At 36.7% G+C, this 14,112-nt stretch overlaps 1 protein-coding gene across 6 annotated transcripts in view; it reads right to left on the reverse strand.

Moving 5' to 3' along the window:
* SLCO1A2 (solute carrier organic anion transporter family member 1A2) overlaps positions 1-14,112 on the reverse strand; it is a 118,492-nt gene that overhangs the window by 58,893 nt on the left and 45,487 nt on the right. For 2 of the 6 annotated variants that reach the window (XM_082351981.1, XM_082351985.1), the window contains exons 2-3: positions 3,502-3,691; positions 3,026-3,147 (exon numbers count right to left, since the gene is read on the reverse strand). In XM_082351981.1, coding sequence (XP_082208107.1) covers positions 3,026-3,085 — 60 coding nt within the window. In that variant the 5' untranslated portion in view covers positions 3,086-3,147; positions 3,502-3,691. Of the gene's footprint in view, positions 1-3,025; positions 3,148-3,271; positions 3,458-3,501; positions 3,692-6,088; positions 9,996-14,112 lie in introns of those variants that run through there. The other 4 variants (XM_082351982.1, XM_082351980.1, XM_082351984.1 and 1 more) reach the window with 4 other exon arrangements.

A 14,112-nucleotide genomic window follows, 5' to 3' on the forward strand; every position in this document is an offset into this window, starting at 1 on the left:
GTCATTTAAGATCATTAATCATTCATTTCTTCCTGAAATTCCCTCCCCTCCCCCCATGTATACCTGTATCTCCACCTATCTCTAGACTCTTTCTATCCAGTCTTCTCCTCTCAGGCTTTTGTCTCATACCCTCCACTTTTTGCTACATACGCTCTCTCTAGGAAATCTCACTTATTTCCATGGCTTTAACTACCACCCAGATGCTGAAATCTCTCAAATGTTTACACAGTTTATCTTAGACAACTGCAATCATTTTTTAGTCTCCTTTAGTCTTTCCCACCTCAATCTCCCTTCCACCTCCTGCCACCATTAATTTGGAGCTTAATAAATATTTGTCAAACAAATGAATAAAATGCATATTTAGCATGTGATTCCACTTCTTGAAACTTTTTAGTGGCTTCCCATAAACAAAAATCCCTACTTCTTAGATGGCAAATAAAACCTCGTATATACCTTGTTATGATCTCTTGCTGCATGTCCCTAAACATAATGTTCTATTTATAGTTCTTTTAATTCACCATGCCACTTTACATCTCTTTTACAGGTGGTCCTCCACTTGCAATGATTTTCTTCACCTTGTGAATCTGATAAATATATGCTCAATATTTAAAACTCAACTCTATCATTATTTCTATTGTGGAGTCTTCCTTGTCTTTCTACTTCCGAGGTAGCCTTGACCACTCACTCCCTATCTCCCCACCCTGCTGTGTGCCTGCCTCTATTACAGCCCTCAGCACAGCGCCCTTTATTTTTTTTAAAGGACTTTATTTATTTATCTGTTTGGCCGTGCCATGTGACATGCGGGATCTTAGTTCCCTGACCAGGGATTGAACCCTTGCCCCTGAAGTAGAAGCCCAGAGTCCTAATCACTGGACTGCCAGGGAATTCCCCACAGTGCACGTTATTTATGTGTTTGGATGCCTATAACCTCCTCCCTCACTATACTGTGAGCAAGTCAATGATAGGATCCATATATTATTTACCTTCGTATCTTCGGGGTCTAGTAAATGCCTCACAAACAGTAGGCATCCAGTACAAGTTTATTGAATGAATGACAGAATCAGTATTCAAAAACATCTTGAAGAAGTAGTCACTGCTGAAAGTAAGCTGAATATAAGATGAAATTCAATAGGATTAAATACACCTAAACCAAAAGTTATCTGCACCAATTAGTTTGGGGAAATCTGAATAGAAATGTATGTGAAAAAGACCTGGGAAATTTAAATATCAAGCTCAATATGAGTCAAAATTCATATCGTTATATAGCTGCCAAGATAGTATAGCTATATCTCTAGCTATTTATCCTTTTATATTAAATACCAGTTGTAGAAATTCTGTCTCTCATCACACTGTAAATCTTTTCAGAGCACATTGTTGAGAGTAAACAATTTTCACATGGTTTTATAATTCAGATTTTATATTTAAAAGCAAGCAAGGCCTATCAAATAAAGTACAAATCATGTTTGAGAGAATAATTTCTTTTATTTAACATTTTAAGAGAGGAAACTAGGTAAATCATGACCCCAGTGCTCTTCCTGAAACATTTAGATGGGCTTCCTAACCTGTATGGTTTTCTTCATAGAGTGAAAGCAACCAGTGGCCATTTTGACTCATGTCTAGCGCAAAATAACTTCTATATTTATAAAGCTAGTCCTACCAGCTTTTAATAATGCCCCAGAGTTTGAAGCAAATTTGTTGAAGACAGTCCTTTGATATCTTCTAAAAATGTTGCTTAATGAGCATATGTCTAAGGTCAGAGAAACAGAGAAACCCGGCTAATTATGAAGTGATTGTCTCTTACTTTTACCTGATAAACTTGTGCTTGCAGTATTTTGCTATCTCATTTCAGATCAATATCTAGTCCTGCCAAACTCCAGTCAGAAAAAATTAAGGACCAATTGTTTATAAATAATACTTGACCTTTATCCACAAATGCTATTAATAATAATAGCTAATATTTATTGAATGTTTACAATATTCCAGTCATTGTTTGAAGGATGTCAAAAGAAAAACATTCTATGAGATGAGTGCTGTTGTTACCCCTTTCAGATGAGAATACTGAGTCACAAGGACGTTAAGGAACCTCTCCGAGGTCACACAGCGAGTCAGTAGTTGAACTCGACATAAACCTAGATAGCCTGGGCCTCAGTCCTTATTTTTAACCCCTCAATGTTTGGAGATGGACATGAGAATTAGGAAAAATTTAAGGGGATTTTTAAAATATATAATTAACAGAGCATTTCAGGCAAAAGTAATTTTCTAGCTCTATATCATGATTCTCCCCTTTCCCGTACATGTGTAGATCTTTCCTACACATGTATAAAGAGAAAACAAACTTTTGATAGGAAGGAAACTGGTGGCAGTGTCATAGTTTGGAAATCACTTGCAGGCACTAGCTGTGGAATCAAGACAATTATCCAGATTCCTTGGTTTAAAATAAATTTAAATTTTGTTTGAAGGCAAAATAGCTTTGAGGCTATGCAAAAAGAATTTGCTCTGAAATAGTCAAGAATACCAGAAACAGCTAACAAAATGGGCATTTTTCTTATAGAGAATGATTGGTATGATGCCAAAGCTTGAAGTAAACATTTGTTTTAGTGGGTCATTGTGAGGGCATCACTGAATACAGATCAACAAAGCATTTCTGTGCAATGAACCATTTTCCAGGAGAGACCTCCATACTCCTCTGACTTAGAAGCCCCAGAAGGGTGAACATTAAATTGGCCTTTGATCCAGGAAATTAAATCCTACTGTAATATAATGTGTGCTTGAAAGTGTTTAAGATCCTGTCTTCCATTTAAATCCCTCAAAACTATTTCTGATTAAATTGCCTGAATCAATAATCCTATTTAGACACACCCTCAGTTACAAACCAACTTCATTAAAGCAAGAACTTATCAATATATCAGGTAGTATGACATTATTATTAGATTAATACACGAAGATATAAGCAACTTTACAAGGTCTCAGTTTAAAAATATATATATGGTACATATACATATATCCACACAAAGCAAGTCCATACCTTCAACTTGGAAAGACATCTTATTCTATGAGTTTCAATTCTTTTCTCAGTTTCTCCCATGTTGCTCTTCTGAGTGTTCCAAGGTATTTATGCTTTAAATCTTGATATTTCTTAGTTCTATTCTTTTAAGAAGACAAAAATCTATTAAATTGCTGACAAAGTCATAAAGCGTCATTCTTTTGAAGAAAGCACTGAATCTGAATAACAGAATCAGAATGCATTGTGTTACAAATGTTACAAAAATACCTAGGAAGCTTCTGATTCATGTCTAGAGAACAATGACGTTAGAAAAGATTTAGTTGTTAATTTTCCATTGAAAAAGTTACATCAAATCACTGTAGTAACTCTTTAGTGAAATTAAAGATTAGAACAATTTGTTATGATCCCCTTGCAAAATAATGCCCACGTGGTTAAAACAAAGCTTTTCATTTCTTTAGCCAAAGCAAATAAAACTAAAGTGAGCTCCTTGGACTTACATGAAAATGCTGCTTTTAGGAACACACAGACTTTGATTTTGTTTGTACTAATAATCTGCTTTAGCAAGCTTACAAAGGCTCAAAAATCTCTATTTGGCCAGGCTCCCTCTTCAAGTTCTTTGTGTTCCAAGACTTCCCTGGAGTCTCAGGAAGGGAAACGCTTTCTGGGGCACTGCTGATTCACAGAAACCTGGGGAGACATGGAATTTTAATCGTGGAAATCGCCTAAGTAAAAATAACAAATAATTCTATGATCTGGAAAAGAATCCCGCAAGTTAAGAAGTGAGGTTTCAGAGAAGATCAAAGATAGAAGTGGAAACCTATATGTATACATATATAATAAACACAGATATATGTGTGTCTATGTGTATATATAATATATAGGTACACAATTTTATATCTAAAATGTTTTATATGTAAAACAAAAGGATGATTTAAACTCTATTAAATTCTACTAACCGTTTGTCAAAGATTTTGTCTATTTCGTTTCTTGAAATTGGGGCAATATTTTGTACAAAAACCAAAACATTTCACTCTGACTATATTTAATCTAGTAAATCTACTTCAAGTTTCCAGATGCTATCTTAACAGTATCCCCAGGGTTAATTGATTAAAATCCTCTGAACAATATCCATTTAACAATATCCCAAATGGCACTAATTTTTAAAACCTGAATCCTACTCCCCTATACACATTAAGGCAATAGCCACTGAACAATTATGTATGAGCTTAATTCTCTTTACTCATTCTTTTATGAAGACAACAAATATCTATCAGAAGTCTACTATATGCCAGTCATTGTGCTAAGCCCAGGATTTCAGCGGTGAACAAGACAGACAAGTTGTCCTAAAGACAATATAAACTAGGTAGAGAAGTGTAAGGCTCTGTGAAAGGTACTTGGACCCAGATCCCAAGGAAATTATACTTTTATTGGGAAAGGTAAAACTTCTCAATAAAACACATTGGAATAGAACTGGACAGTGTATGATCAAATACAAATTGTTTGGTATGTAAGTGGTGAAAACATCCATAGGTCATAAGTGAAAATTATGAGAGACCACTCTTGGCAATTCTGAATGACAATACAAATGAACTCAAGCTGAAATCCCTCCCATAAAATTTCAAGTCACCTTAAGTGTAGTGCAAGTACATAACACTAGTTTTAGAAGAACCCATAGAATGGGATAATTTTTCAAAAGAGTGGAAACTGCTATTTTTTGGTCTTCATCTATAATACCTCTGGTTTTATCATAAACCTCTCAACTGCTCTCAGTTTTTCCTTCTCGTACATTTAGAACTCAATCTCTCTCCCTTATGTTTTTTCTTCCCCCGCTACAGCTTGCTTAAATTTCAATATATTAGAGCTCAATATAGCTACCCAGTCAAATGATAAGAGAGGGAGAGAATACATTCCTCTTGGTATCAAAGTTGTCTTCACTCATCTTAGTGGCTAAAAACATGCCTATTCTACATGCCTATTTTTCCTATATACCTGAGGAGGCATAGAAGTTGTAGTTGGTAACACAGAAAATCACCACATCAGGGAATTCTGTTTTTCCTTCTATGCATTGTGATATTGTGCCGGTTTTATCATCATGCCCCAAAGGTTTGTTTCAAAATGTGTTTCCAGCCCTGAAAGAAGTTTTTAAACAGTTGTCTTTTCACTGTAGTGTTTAAAGCTAAGCACTTGGAAAGAATTAAATGCGATTCAATTAACATTAAACTTTCCTTAATTTGCCAACTTATACAGTGAAAACATTTTAGCTTTTCAGATACTTTTGAAAAATTTTAGCGGAGGAAAATAAATAAATGAATGAATAAGATTTATTCTTTTTACTTAAAATTTGTAAATTCCAATAGTTAACGTCACAATCATTATTGAGCACTTTGGCCCCAAATCAGAGAATGCACACGTTGTTTCTTCATATTCTTAACGCCGCGCTAGTGTCAGCTTTGTGAACAGTCCCCTTTTGTCAGCACAGCTTTGTTTACACGGTGACTTCTGCTCCTGGGATCACAGCATCACCGACAATCTCCATCAGTCATCACTGCTAATGAAAACGCCTTGCTGCAGTTTTATGAAGTAAAGAATCAGTTTATTTCTCTAATTCCTTCTCGACATTCAAATGAGAGCAGGTAATTCTTCAACACAAATGTAGTTGGGTTTCTTCCATGTCTACTGGTCACGACTCTGCTTTTTGTGTTTGTTTTTATTGTTGTTTTAATTGTGGTAAAAGCACATTACAGAATTGTTCACTCCCTGCACACTTTGGTTAGTGGATTTCTAGAACTTTTTCATCTTGCATGACTGAAACTCTACACCCATGGAACAGCAACCTCTGGGGTTTTTAACACCCCTTGGTTTCCAGCCCTTAATGACATGTCTCAACGACAAGAGAATACAATGTTTTATCAAACAAATAAACGGTCTTACTGTGTTCTTTCCCCAGTATTAAATACATAGACATAGCTTTTATTATTATAAATCACCTGGGAAAATGCCTACATTTAATTTTATATTAATCTCTCCTATTGAATTAACAAAATAAAGGCTTTACTTTATCATGGCAAAACTAGTAGTACATACATGAAGAAGATTTAGGAGAACATCCTTTCCCTGGGAAAAAAGACAGGGTCACGCCAGCAAAGACCTTATGAAAATTGTTTATTTCCAGAATCTTCAAATGGCTCCTAGCTCTGCAAGAAGAGAACAGACTCTTGGTGGTATCCAGCTGAAATAATTTCAACCAATACCAAACCAAGCAAGTATGTGCCAAAGAAGCACGTGGAGAATTAACAATGACTCTTTGTATGACGCTTACCAAATTATTTTGCTTCTATTAGTTACTTTTCATCAGAAATCAAAGAATAAGACATGGATTCTGCAAATCAGCCTTACAAATATAGATATTATTTTAAGTCCAAGCTCAGAGGAGTTACTAGAAATGCATCACTCTGGTAAAACTAAGGGAGAAAATTAACTGGGCCATAGACTCATGCATATGATTTTACCATGCAAAGCAAAGTATGGAACACACAGAAACACAAGTGAAAACCATCATCAGCAATCCAGCAATAAAAATACCTACCCCGTTACTTTGGAAAACTTACTACCTTGTGCCGGATAATAAACCCAGACATGGAAAAGTAAAGCTAAAACCTGACTTCTAAGTCTTTAGGAGAGCTAGTTGTGAATATCATCAGGGTTACATCTCATGCCAAGTAACTCTAGAGAATGATTAGGTAATTATGGGAATAGCCAATGTTTTCCACATTGGCAATTTAAACCACTTCATATTTCAGATTATTATCCCAATTTCTCTTCCTTTTGCCTGCATAGGCATAGTTTGAGATACAAAAACTTGTTTCTTCATTTAATTATGGCAAGAAAATACTGAACTCCTCTTTTTTCTCATAGAGATAAGACTTCATCTGTTTATGAAGTTCCTCTAATAACTGGAAATCCAATAAGATGTTAGATTTTTTTTCCAACCCAATTATTTATATATTTGTTCCTTCATACTAATAGAAGCAGCTAGATATAGTCAAAAGGTCAGACTTTAAAGCCCTGTTAGCTAGGGTTTAATTCTAGTTTAGTTGTGAATTGTTTAAACTCTGAGCCTATTTTCCCTTACCTATGATGTTGGAATATTTATGCCTACCTTGCAAGATTGTTATGAAGACTGAGTTATAAATTTTACATAAGACCCCTAGCATGCTTGCTGGAATGAAATAGTCACTCTGTAAATGGCAGTGATTATTATTCATTCATTCCACAAATATTTATTAAGGCTCTACTACATTCCAAGCACAGTAGTTGGTGCTAGGAATACAAAGATGAATAACATATGTGCTTGCTCTCAAGCAGTCTCACAAGCTAATGGGAGAGATAGACAATTAAAGGATAATAATAGCTGCTTCGTGCCATCATGCAAACAATTTGAACTAAGTAATAAAAATAAGCAATTCATGAAAACTATTTATTTGGACAGTCACTTGGAATATCATTTTGATACAGCCTAGTAGTTTAAGGACTTGGGCTTCAAAAGGAGGCCCTACTGGTTTGAAAGCCTGTTTTTAAACTAGCTGTGTGATTCTGTACAAGTCACTTAATCTACCCATACAATGAAGATAATCTCTATCTTTACATAAGTCAAGGTTCAGACAAGAAGATAGAACCCATGACAGGTAGTTCAATAGAGGATTTAATTATGGGAAACTAGTTCTAAAGGCATCGGAAAAGTTAAAAAGCCAAACTGGGCAGACGGTGAGCAACCCAGAGCTTTATGTCAGTGGCAAGTCTCTCTCACTCCTGAGAATGTATCAGAAAGGGAAAAGGGCTGAGTTGCAGGACCTCGAGCCCTTAGGGACACACAGCCACTGCCAGAGGCACCACTTAATGCATGGAGCTGGAGAAATGACTTTTCCCCTCTACAACCCTAGTCTCACACCAATACCTCTCATTGACAACCTAACTGGAAATCAGATGCAAGGGAACCTGGACATTTTAATTTTCTGAAGTCAGTCCCATGGAGGACAGAAAGGATCAGAGGATGGGAGGGCCCAATACAAGTGACCACGACAACAACGAGGAGTTGCAATAAAATTAAATAAGATAATACATGAGAAGTATGTAATATGATGCTAGCACACAATCAACATTCAGTGAAGGGTACCTATTGATGTTATTGATATTATACCTTCAATCCTTAATGCTCTTTTTATTCTCAGTAATAGAAGATTCAGGAGATTTAACTAGTTTGCATAATTGGCCAGCTCTTGACATTACATATGCAGATCCTGCAATCTCTATGTGATACCAAATGAGATTTTGTCATCAAATCAACTGATTTTTAACTGGTCAGATATATTAACCAACTACTTTCGCATCAGGTAAATACAGCCATTGTCACCAAATCTTCACTTACCAAGGTATATCCAGCTTTCTTATTTAAGTTATATGTGGGGAAAATGTCCAACGAAATTCGAGATACATAGTCTCAATTACCACTAAGTGCTTTGTTAAAATGCTTCAACAAGCAGAGTAAAAACAGTACATTAAAATCAGAAGGAAAACTTTTCCATGGTGGAAGGAGAAAAAGGGAAAAGGATAATATTATTATTCCTCATTCTTATTATTTCCTTCTATATAGATGGAATTCCATGAGCATGACATGTCCTTCCTCTCCATACCCTCACTCACTCCATGTGGAGAAGGCTGACGTGGGGAGGTTGATCTATTTGGAGGTTAACTGTAAGAAAGCCTGCTTGCCAGCAGAAATAAGCCGCATGCCCTCACATCAGCTTGTCAGTGCTAGAAGTGATGTTATGGAATCTGTGTGTCATACGTGTCTCTTATTTTTCAATTGATTCACAGTTAGGATGGGGGGGCCACTGGTACTTATTGGTATTTATTGATTGGACACTCTCAAAGACTCCAACATACAAGAAGAGCAGGTAGAAGCAGATTGTCCTAAAGGGCTATGACCAGATTAGAAAAACACAAACCCTAATATATTACATTCAATGTGATACCATTTTTGTAAAACTATATATAATTGGAGATAATAATAAAACATACACACATTATATACTACTTGCTATAGTCCAGACACAGTTTTAGAAGCTTTAGAGTTGCCAATTCATTTAGTTATCATAAAACCTTATGACAACATTTCTCCAAAGAAGATATACAGATTGCCAACAAACACATGAAAGAATGCTCAACATCATTAATCATTAGAGAAATGCAAATCAAAACTACAATGAGATATCATCTCACACTGGTCAGAATGGCCATCATCAAAAAGTCTACAAACAATAAATGCTGGAGAGGGTGTGGAGAAAAGGGAACCCTCTTGCACTGTTGGTGGGAATGTAAATTGATACAGCCACTATGGAGAACAGTATGGAGGTTCCTTAAAAAACTAAAAATAGAACTACCAGACGACCCAGCAATCCCACTACTGGGCATATACCCTGAGAAAACCGTAATTCAAAAAGAGTCATGTAGCAAAATGTTCATTGCAGCTCTATTTACAATAGTCAGGACATGGAAGCAACCTAAGTGTCCATCAACAGATGAATGGATAAAGAAAATGTGGCACATATATACAATAGAATATTACTCAGCCATAAAAAGAAACGAAATTGAGTTATTTGTAGTGAGGTGGATGGATCTAGAGTCTGTCATACAGACTGAAGTAAGTCAGAAAGAGAAAAACAAATGCTGTATGCTAACACATGTATATGGAATCTAAAAAAAAAAAAAAAATGGTCATGAAGAACCTAGGGGCAAGACGGGAATAAAGACAGACTTACTAGAGAATGGACTTGAGGAAAACTTACGGGGAGGGGGGAGGGTAAGCTGGGACAAAGTGAGAGAGTGGCCTGGACATATATACACTACCAAACATAAAATAGATAGTTAGTGGGAAGCAGCCGCATAGCACAGGGAGATCAGCTCGGTGCTTTGTGACCACCTAGAGGGGTGGGATAGGGAGGGTGGGAGGGAGGGAGACGCAAGAGGGAAGAGAGATGCGGACATATATATATGTATAGCTGAATCACTTTGTTATAAAGCAGAAACTAACACACCATTGTGGGGCAATTGTACTCCAATAAAGATGTTAAAAAAAATAAATAAATAAAATAAAATAAAATAATAAAATGAAGAGAATGAATGGTAAAAAAAAAACCTTATGACCTAAATAATATTATCCCAACTTTGAAGATGTGGGCATTAAAGCACAGAGAGGTCAAGTAGCTTGTGCAAGGTCACACAGCTTGTATGTGTCAGAGCCAGGATTCAGATACAGGCAGTCTGGCCCTAGAGACTATTATCCAGTACCCTAAGCTGCCTCTCCACTGGTGTGGTGTGTATGTTCACTGTTGTATTCACTTAGATAAAATATTGAAGGACCAAAACTAGAATCTTAATAGTGGTTACCTCTGGGTAGGATTATGATTGATTTTGTCTTGTTTTTCCATTGGAAAGTTATGTACTGTTTTCCACAAGGATCATTACATATATTTTCAATTACAAAAATATAGGGGAAAAGAACAAACGTCACTGGAATTGATTCTTTAAAAACGTAATAAGAAGGTAGCACATTTCTAATCTATGTTAATGCTGTGTTCTTAACAACTTTCTTAACTTTTTTTTCCTTGGTTCTCGAATTATTTTGCTTTCCTTAAGAACCTTTGTCAGTCTCCTCTTTCTTTCCCTTCTCTTTGATTATTTGGACTTTAATTCAGCAGAACAGCCTGAGGCATCTGTAACTTTCCTGACCAGAGCCACTGACTGTTAGAGCCCAGAAGCATCCAGAGTTGCTACTCAGAACTTCCCCACTGGCTCCATGTGCTTCCAGCCATAAGGGTATCAATTCTCATTTCTACTTCGGTATTAGTAAATAAAACACTTGTTTAAATTATATAAAGGGAAGAGTTTGGAGCTCTGAATAAATATCAAGCGAGATGCTCAGGACTAGTGTTAATCAGATGAGTGTGAGCAGGACTAGCCTCTCCGCCGTTTACCACTCAGCTGAGTACCATTTGTCAGCATGTTGGTTTCGAATATTAGACAATTTTAAACTATATTTGTGGTCATACACGGTTTTATTTATACCTCTAATAGACCATTGGATAAAGACAGAAAGCATGAAAAGCACTGATGTTAAAATATAACCTAATGAGGAGCATAAAGAAAATATTTGGCCCCATGGCATGTAGGATCTTAGTTCCCCAAACAGGGATCAAACCCATGACCCCTGCATTGAGAGTGTGGAGTCTTAACCCCTGGACTGCCAGGGAAGTCCCTAAAATTTGCCTGTGTAAGGCTGTTAGAATAACTGACACCATCTTGAGCCCTCAGAGTTTCTTCTCTCTTTCCACTGACCCTACCCAGGACTGTACTGTTCTGTAAACCACTTCTCTGTGGTCAAGGGATTTGTTGTTAATAGATACTGTTTAATAATCATTAGGACCAGGTGGCCTCTATGCTCTGTTAGTCTCTCCAAAACGATGAAAACCTTCCCTGACGTATTCTCCAGCACCCATGAGACTAGTTACCCATTCACAAATCTTTTTTGTTTTTTAATGAATTTTTTTATTTATTTATTTTTGTCTGCACTGGGTCTTCATTGCTGCGCGCGGGCTTTCTCTAGTTGCAGCGAGCGGGAGCTACTCTTCCCTGCGGTGCACAGGCTTCTCATTGCAGTGGCTTCTCTTGTTGCGGAGCACGGGCTCTAGGCACATGGGCTTCATTAGTTGTGGTGCGTGGGCTCAGTAGTTGTGGCACACGGGTTCTAGAGCGCAGGCTCAGTAGTTATGGCGCACAGGCTTAGTTGGTTCACGGCATGTGGGATCTTCCTGGACCAGGTATTGAACCCGTGTCCCCTGCATTGGCAGGCGGATTCTTAACCACGGTGCCACCAGGGAAGTCCCCCCATTCACAAATCTTGACTTAGGAATGTACACCCTTTTTCCAAGCACTCACCCCATTCCCTTGGTTAACTATAAAACTGCCCCAACGGCTCCTCGGTGGTGCAGAGTGCAGGTGTGAATGCCTCGGGATTGTTGTCGCCTGATCCCAATAGATCCTGTCTTGTGAGTAAGTCGCCCTATAATAAATGGATCCGTTGATTATATGGAGCTGCCTGCCTTGTTTTTCGGTCTCAAGACGCCTTCTCAGTTCAGTGGGCACTTTTCGTCCCCTCCATCCTCCAACAGCATAGTACCTCATTTTATGATTCCATTGTATCAAAACCAATTCTTGGAAAGAAAGAATAAAATGAAGAATGGTATCTAGATGCTCTTTTTTCATCTAGTTAGAAATATCTGCAAATAGTGACATAAAATCTATTATCTTATTTCTTCAGTTCTAAAGAAAATACAAACAGTATAATACTAAGTTTATTGATTTTTAAGATTTTTTAAACTCCAAACATTTTTAAACTCCAAAGTGTAAAACTTCCAAACATTATATCAGCTTTTTTCTTATTTTAACACTTTAACACATACAATAATTAAACACCAATCTACATTTTAATGTATGACTCTCTGAAGCCAAATACAACAGAATGTCATCTTTGAATTTATTTTTTAACAGGTCATGCTTTTTTCTCAGTATTAATTTAAAATAAGGAGTGTATATCACATGACAAATAACATGATATATATGACAAAAATTTGCCTTCCTACTTAATACTACCAAATATAAAGTGTATAATTTGTCTACAAACATATTGATCTAAAATAAAACATTTTAGGTAGAATCATCTATTTTTAAATAAACTTTTTTAATTTATAAAACTTTTCAAACGAGATTGATAGCAGAGTAAGTGGACACTGGTCTCACCTCCCATCACAAGCACATCAAAACAACAACTACATACAGAGCAACTCTCACTCAAATCGACCTAGGGACTAACAGGACGGCTAAAACACCTATACACACTGTGAGAAACCCACATGCACGTGTGCACCCACGTGACCTACACCTGTCATCTCCAGAGAGTCAAATTGCCCTTGTCACCTTTTTTCTCCTTAATCAATATGAGAGATGACAGGATAAATCAAAGACTAACTTCTATGAAAACATATTTTTCAGCCCCTTTTTTCTCTTCTCCCTTTCTCCTAACTCTTTATATATGTTCCTTGACTGCTTCATTTTGCTGCTTTCCAGTGTAACACCTGCTTACCTAAGACACCATTCTGATTAGGAAGTAGCTTATCCTTTTCCTCTTTCCCAGAGTGGAAAAAAAATGCATATGTTTGTAAAATGCAGGAGAAAGATTTCACCTTGGTTATCTCATGCGTTGGAGAAATGTCGATAATGGACATTTCCATCGGCAGGGACATGGGATAGAATAGCACAAAATTTTGCAATACCTTTCAAATCACATCCATTTCCTGGCCACTTACTCTGTCTACACATAGGCAACTTCATACAGATAAGGTGTGAGAACTGACAGAAGAAAAAAAGCAAAGGGATAATATGGGTCAAACTTTTTTCTTTCACCAGCTGGGTAAATCTGATAAAAGGACCGCTGAGCAGTGAAAACTGGCATTTCCGTAACTGAATTTATGTATCTTCAAAAATCAGATAACTCTCACTTACTGAGTGACTATTTGTATGTAGCATTAATGTTAGGGGTTAAACAGTTCCATGTGCTGCCTTTCAGAACTCCTAGAATGAGAGAGCTGCACAGTTTTAGCATTATAGGAAGCCTGAGAGAAGATGTAATCCAAGGAATACCTCCCTCCCCTTACCCACCATACCATAAACCCACAGTGTACCCCATACTTGGCCTCACAGAAGTATGAATTATAGTGCTTCACCTGACTCACTTTCCACAGTGTTTTATGTCTTGGTTCTACTATTTTCTAGTTGCTATGAAACTAATCTAGTTAATACATTCATACTGATATATTACCACCTTTTAATTTTGAATTTAATATGCTCCTCCCAGGCAGATTCATATTTTAATAGGGGCCCTTTGTTAAGTTTTTTAATTAAAAGGACTAGCTCACATGTTAGGAATTTTAGTACACAAGAAACCGAAGAGGCAAATACATTTGGTGTGGAAAATGTTTTAAGATCCTTCCTAC

The sequence above is a fragment of the Balaenoptera borealis genome, assembly GCF_965194805.1.
Source record: "Balaenoptera borealis genome assembly, chromosome: 13".
Classification (NCBI taxonomy): domain Eukaryota; kingdom Metazoa; phylum Chordata; class Mammalia; order Artiodactyla; family Balaenopteridae; genus Balaenoptera; species Balaenoptera borealis.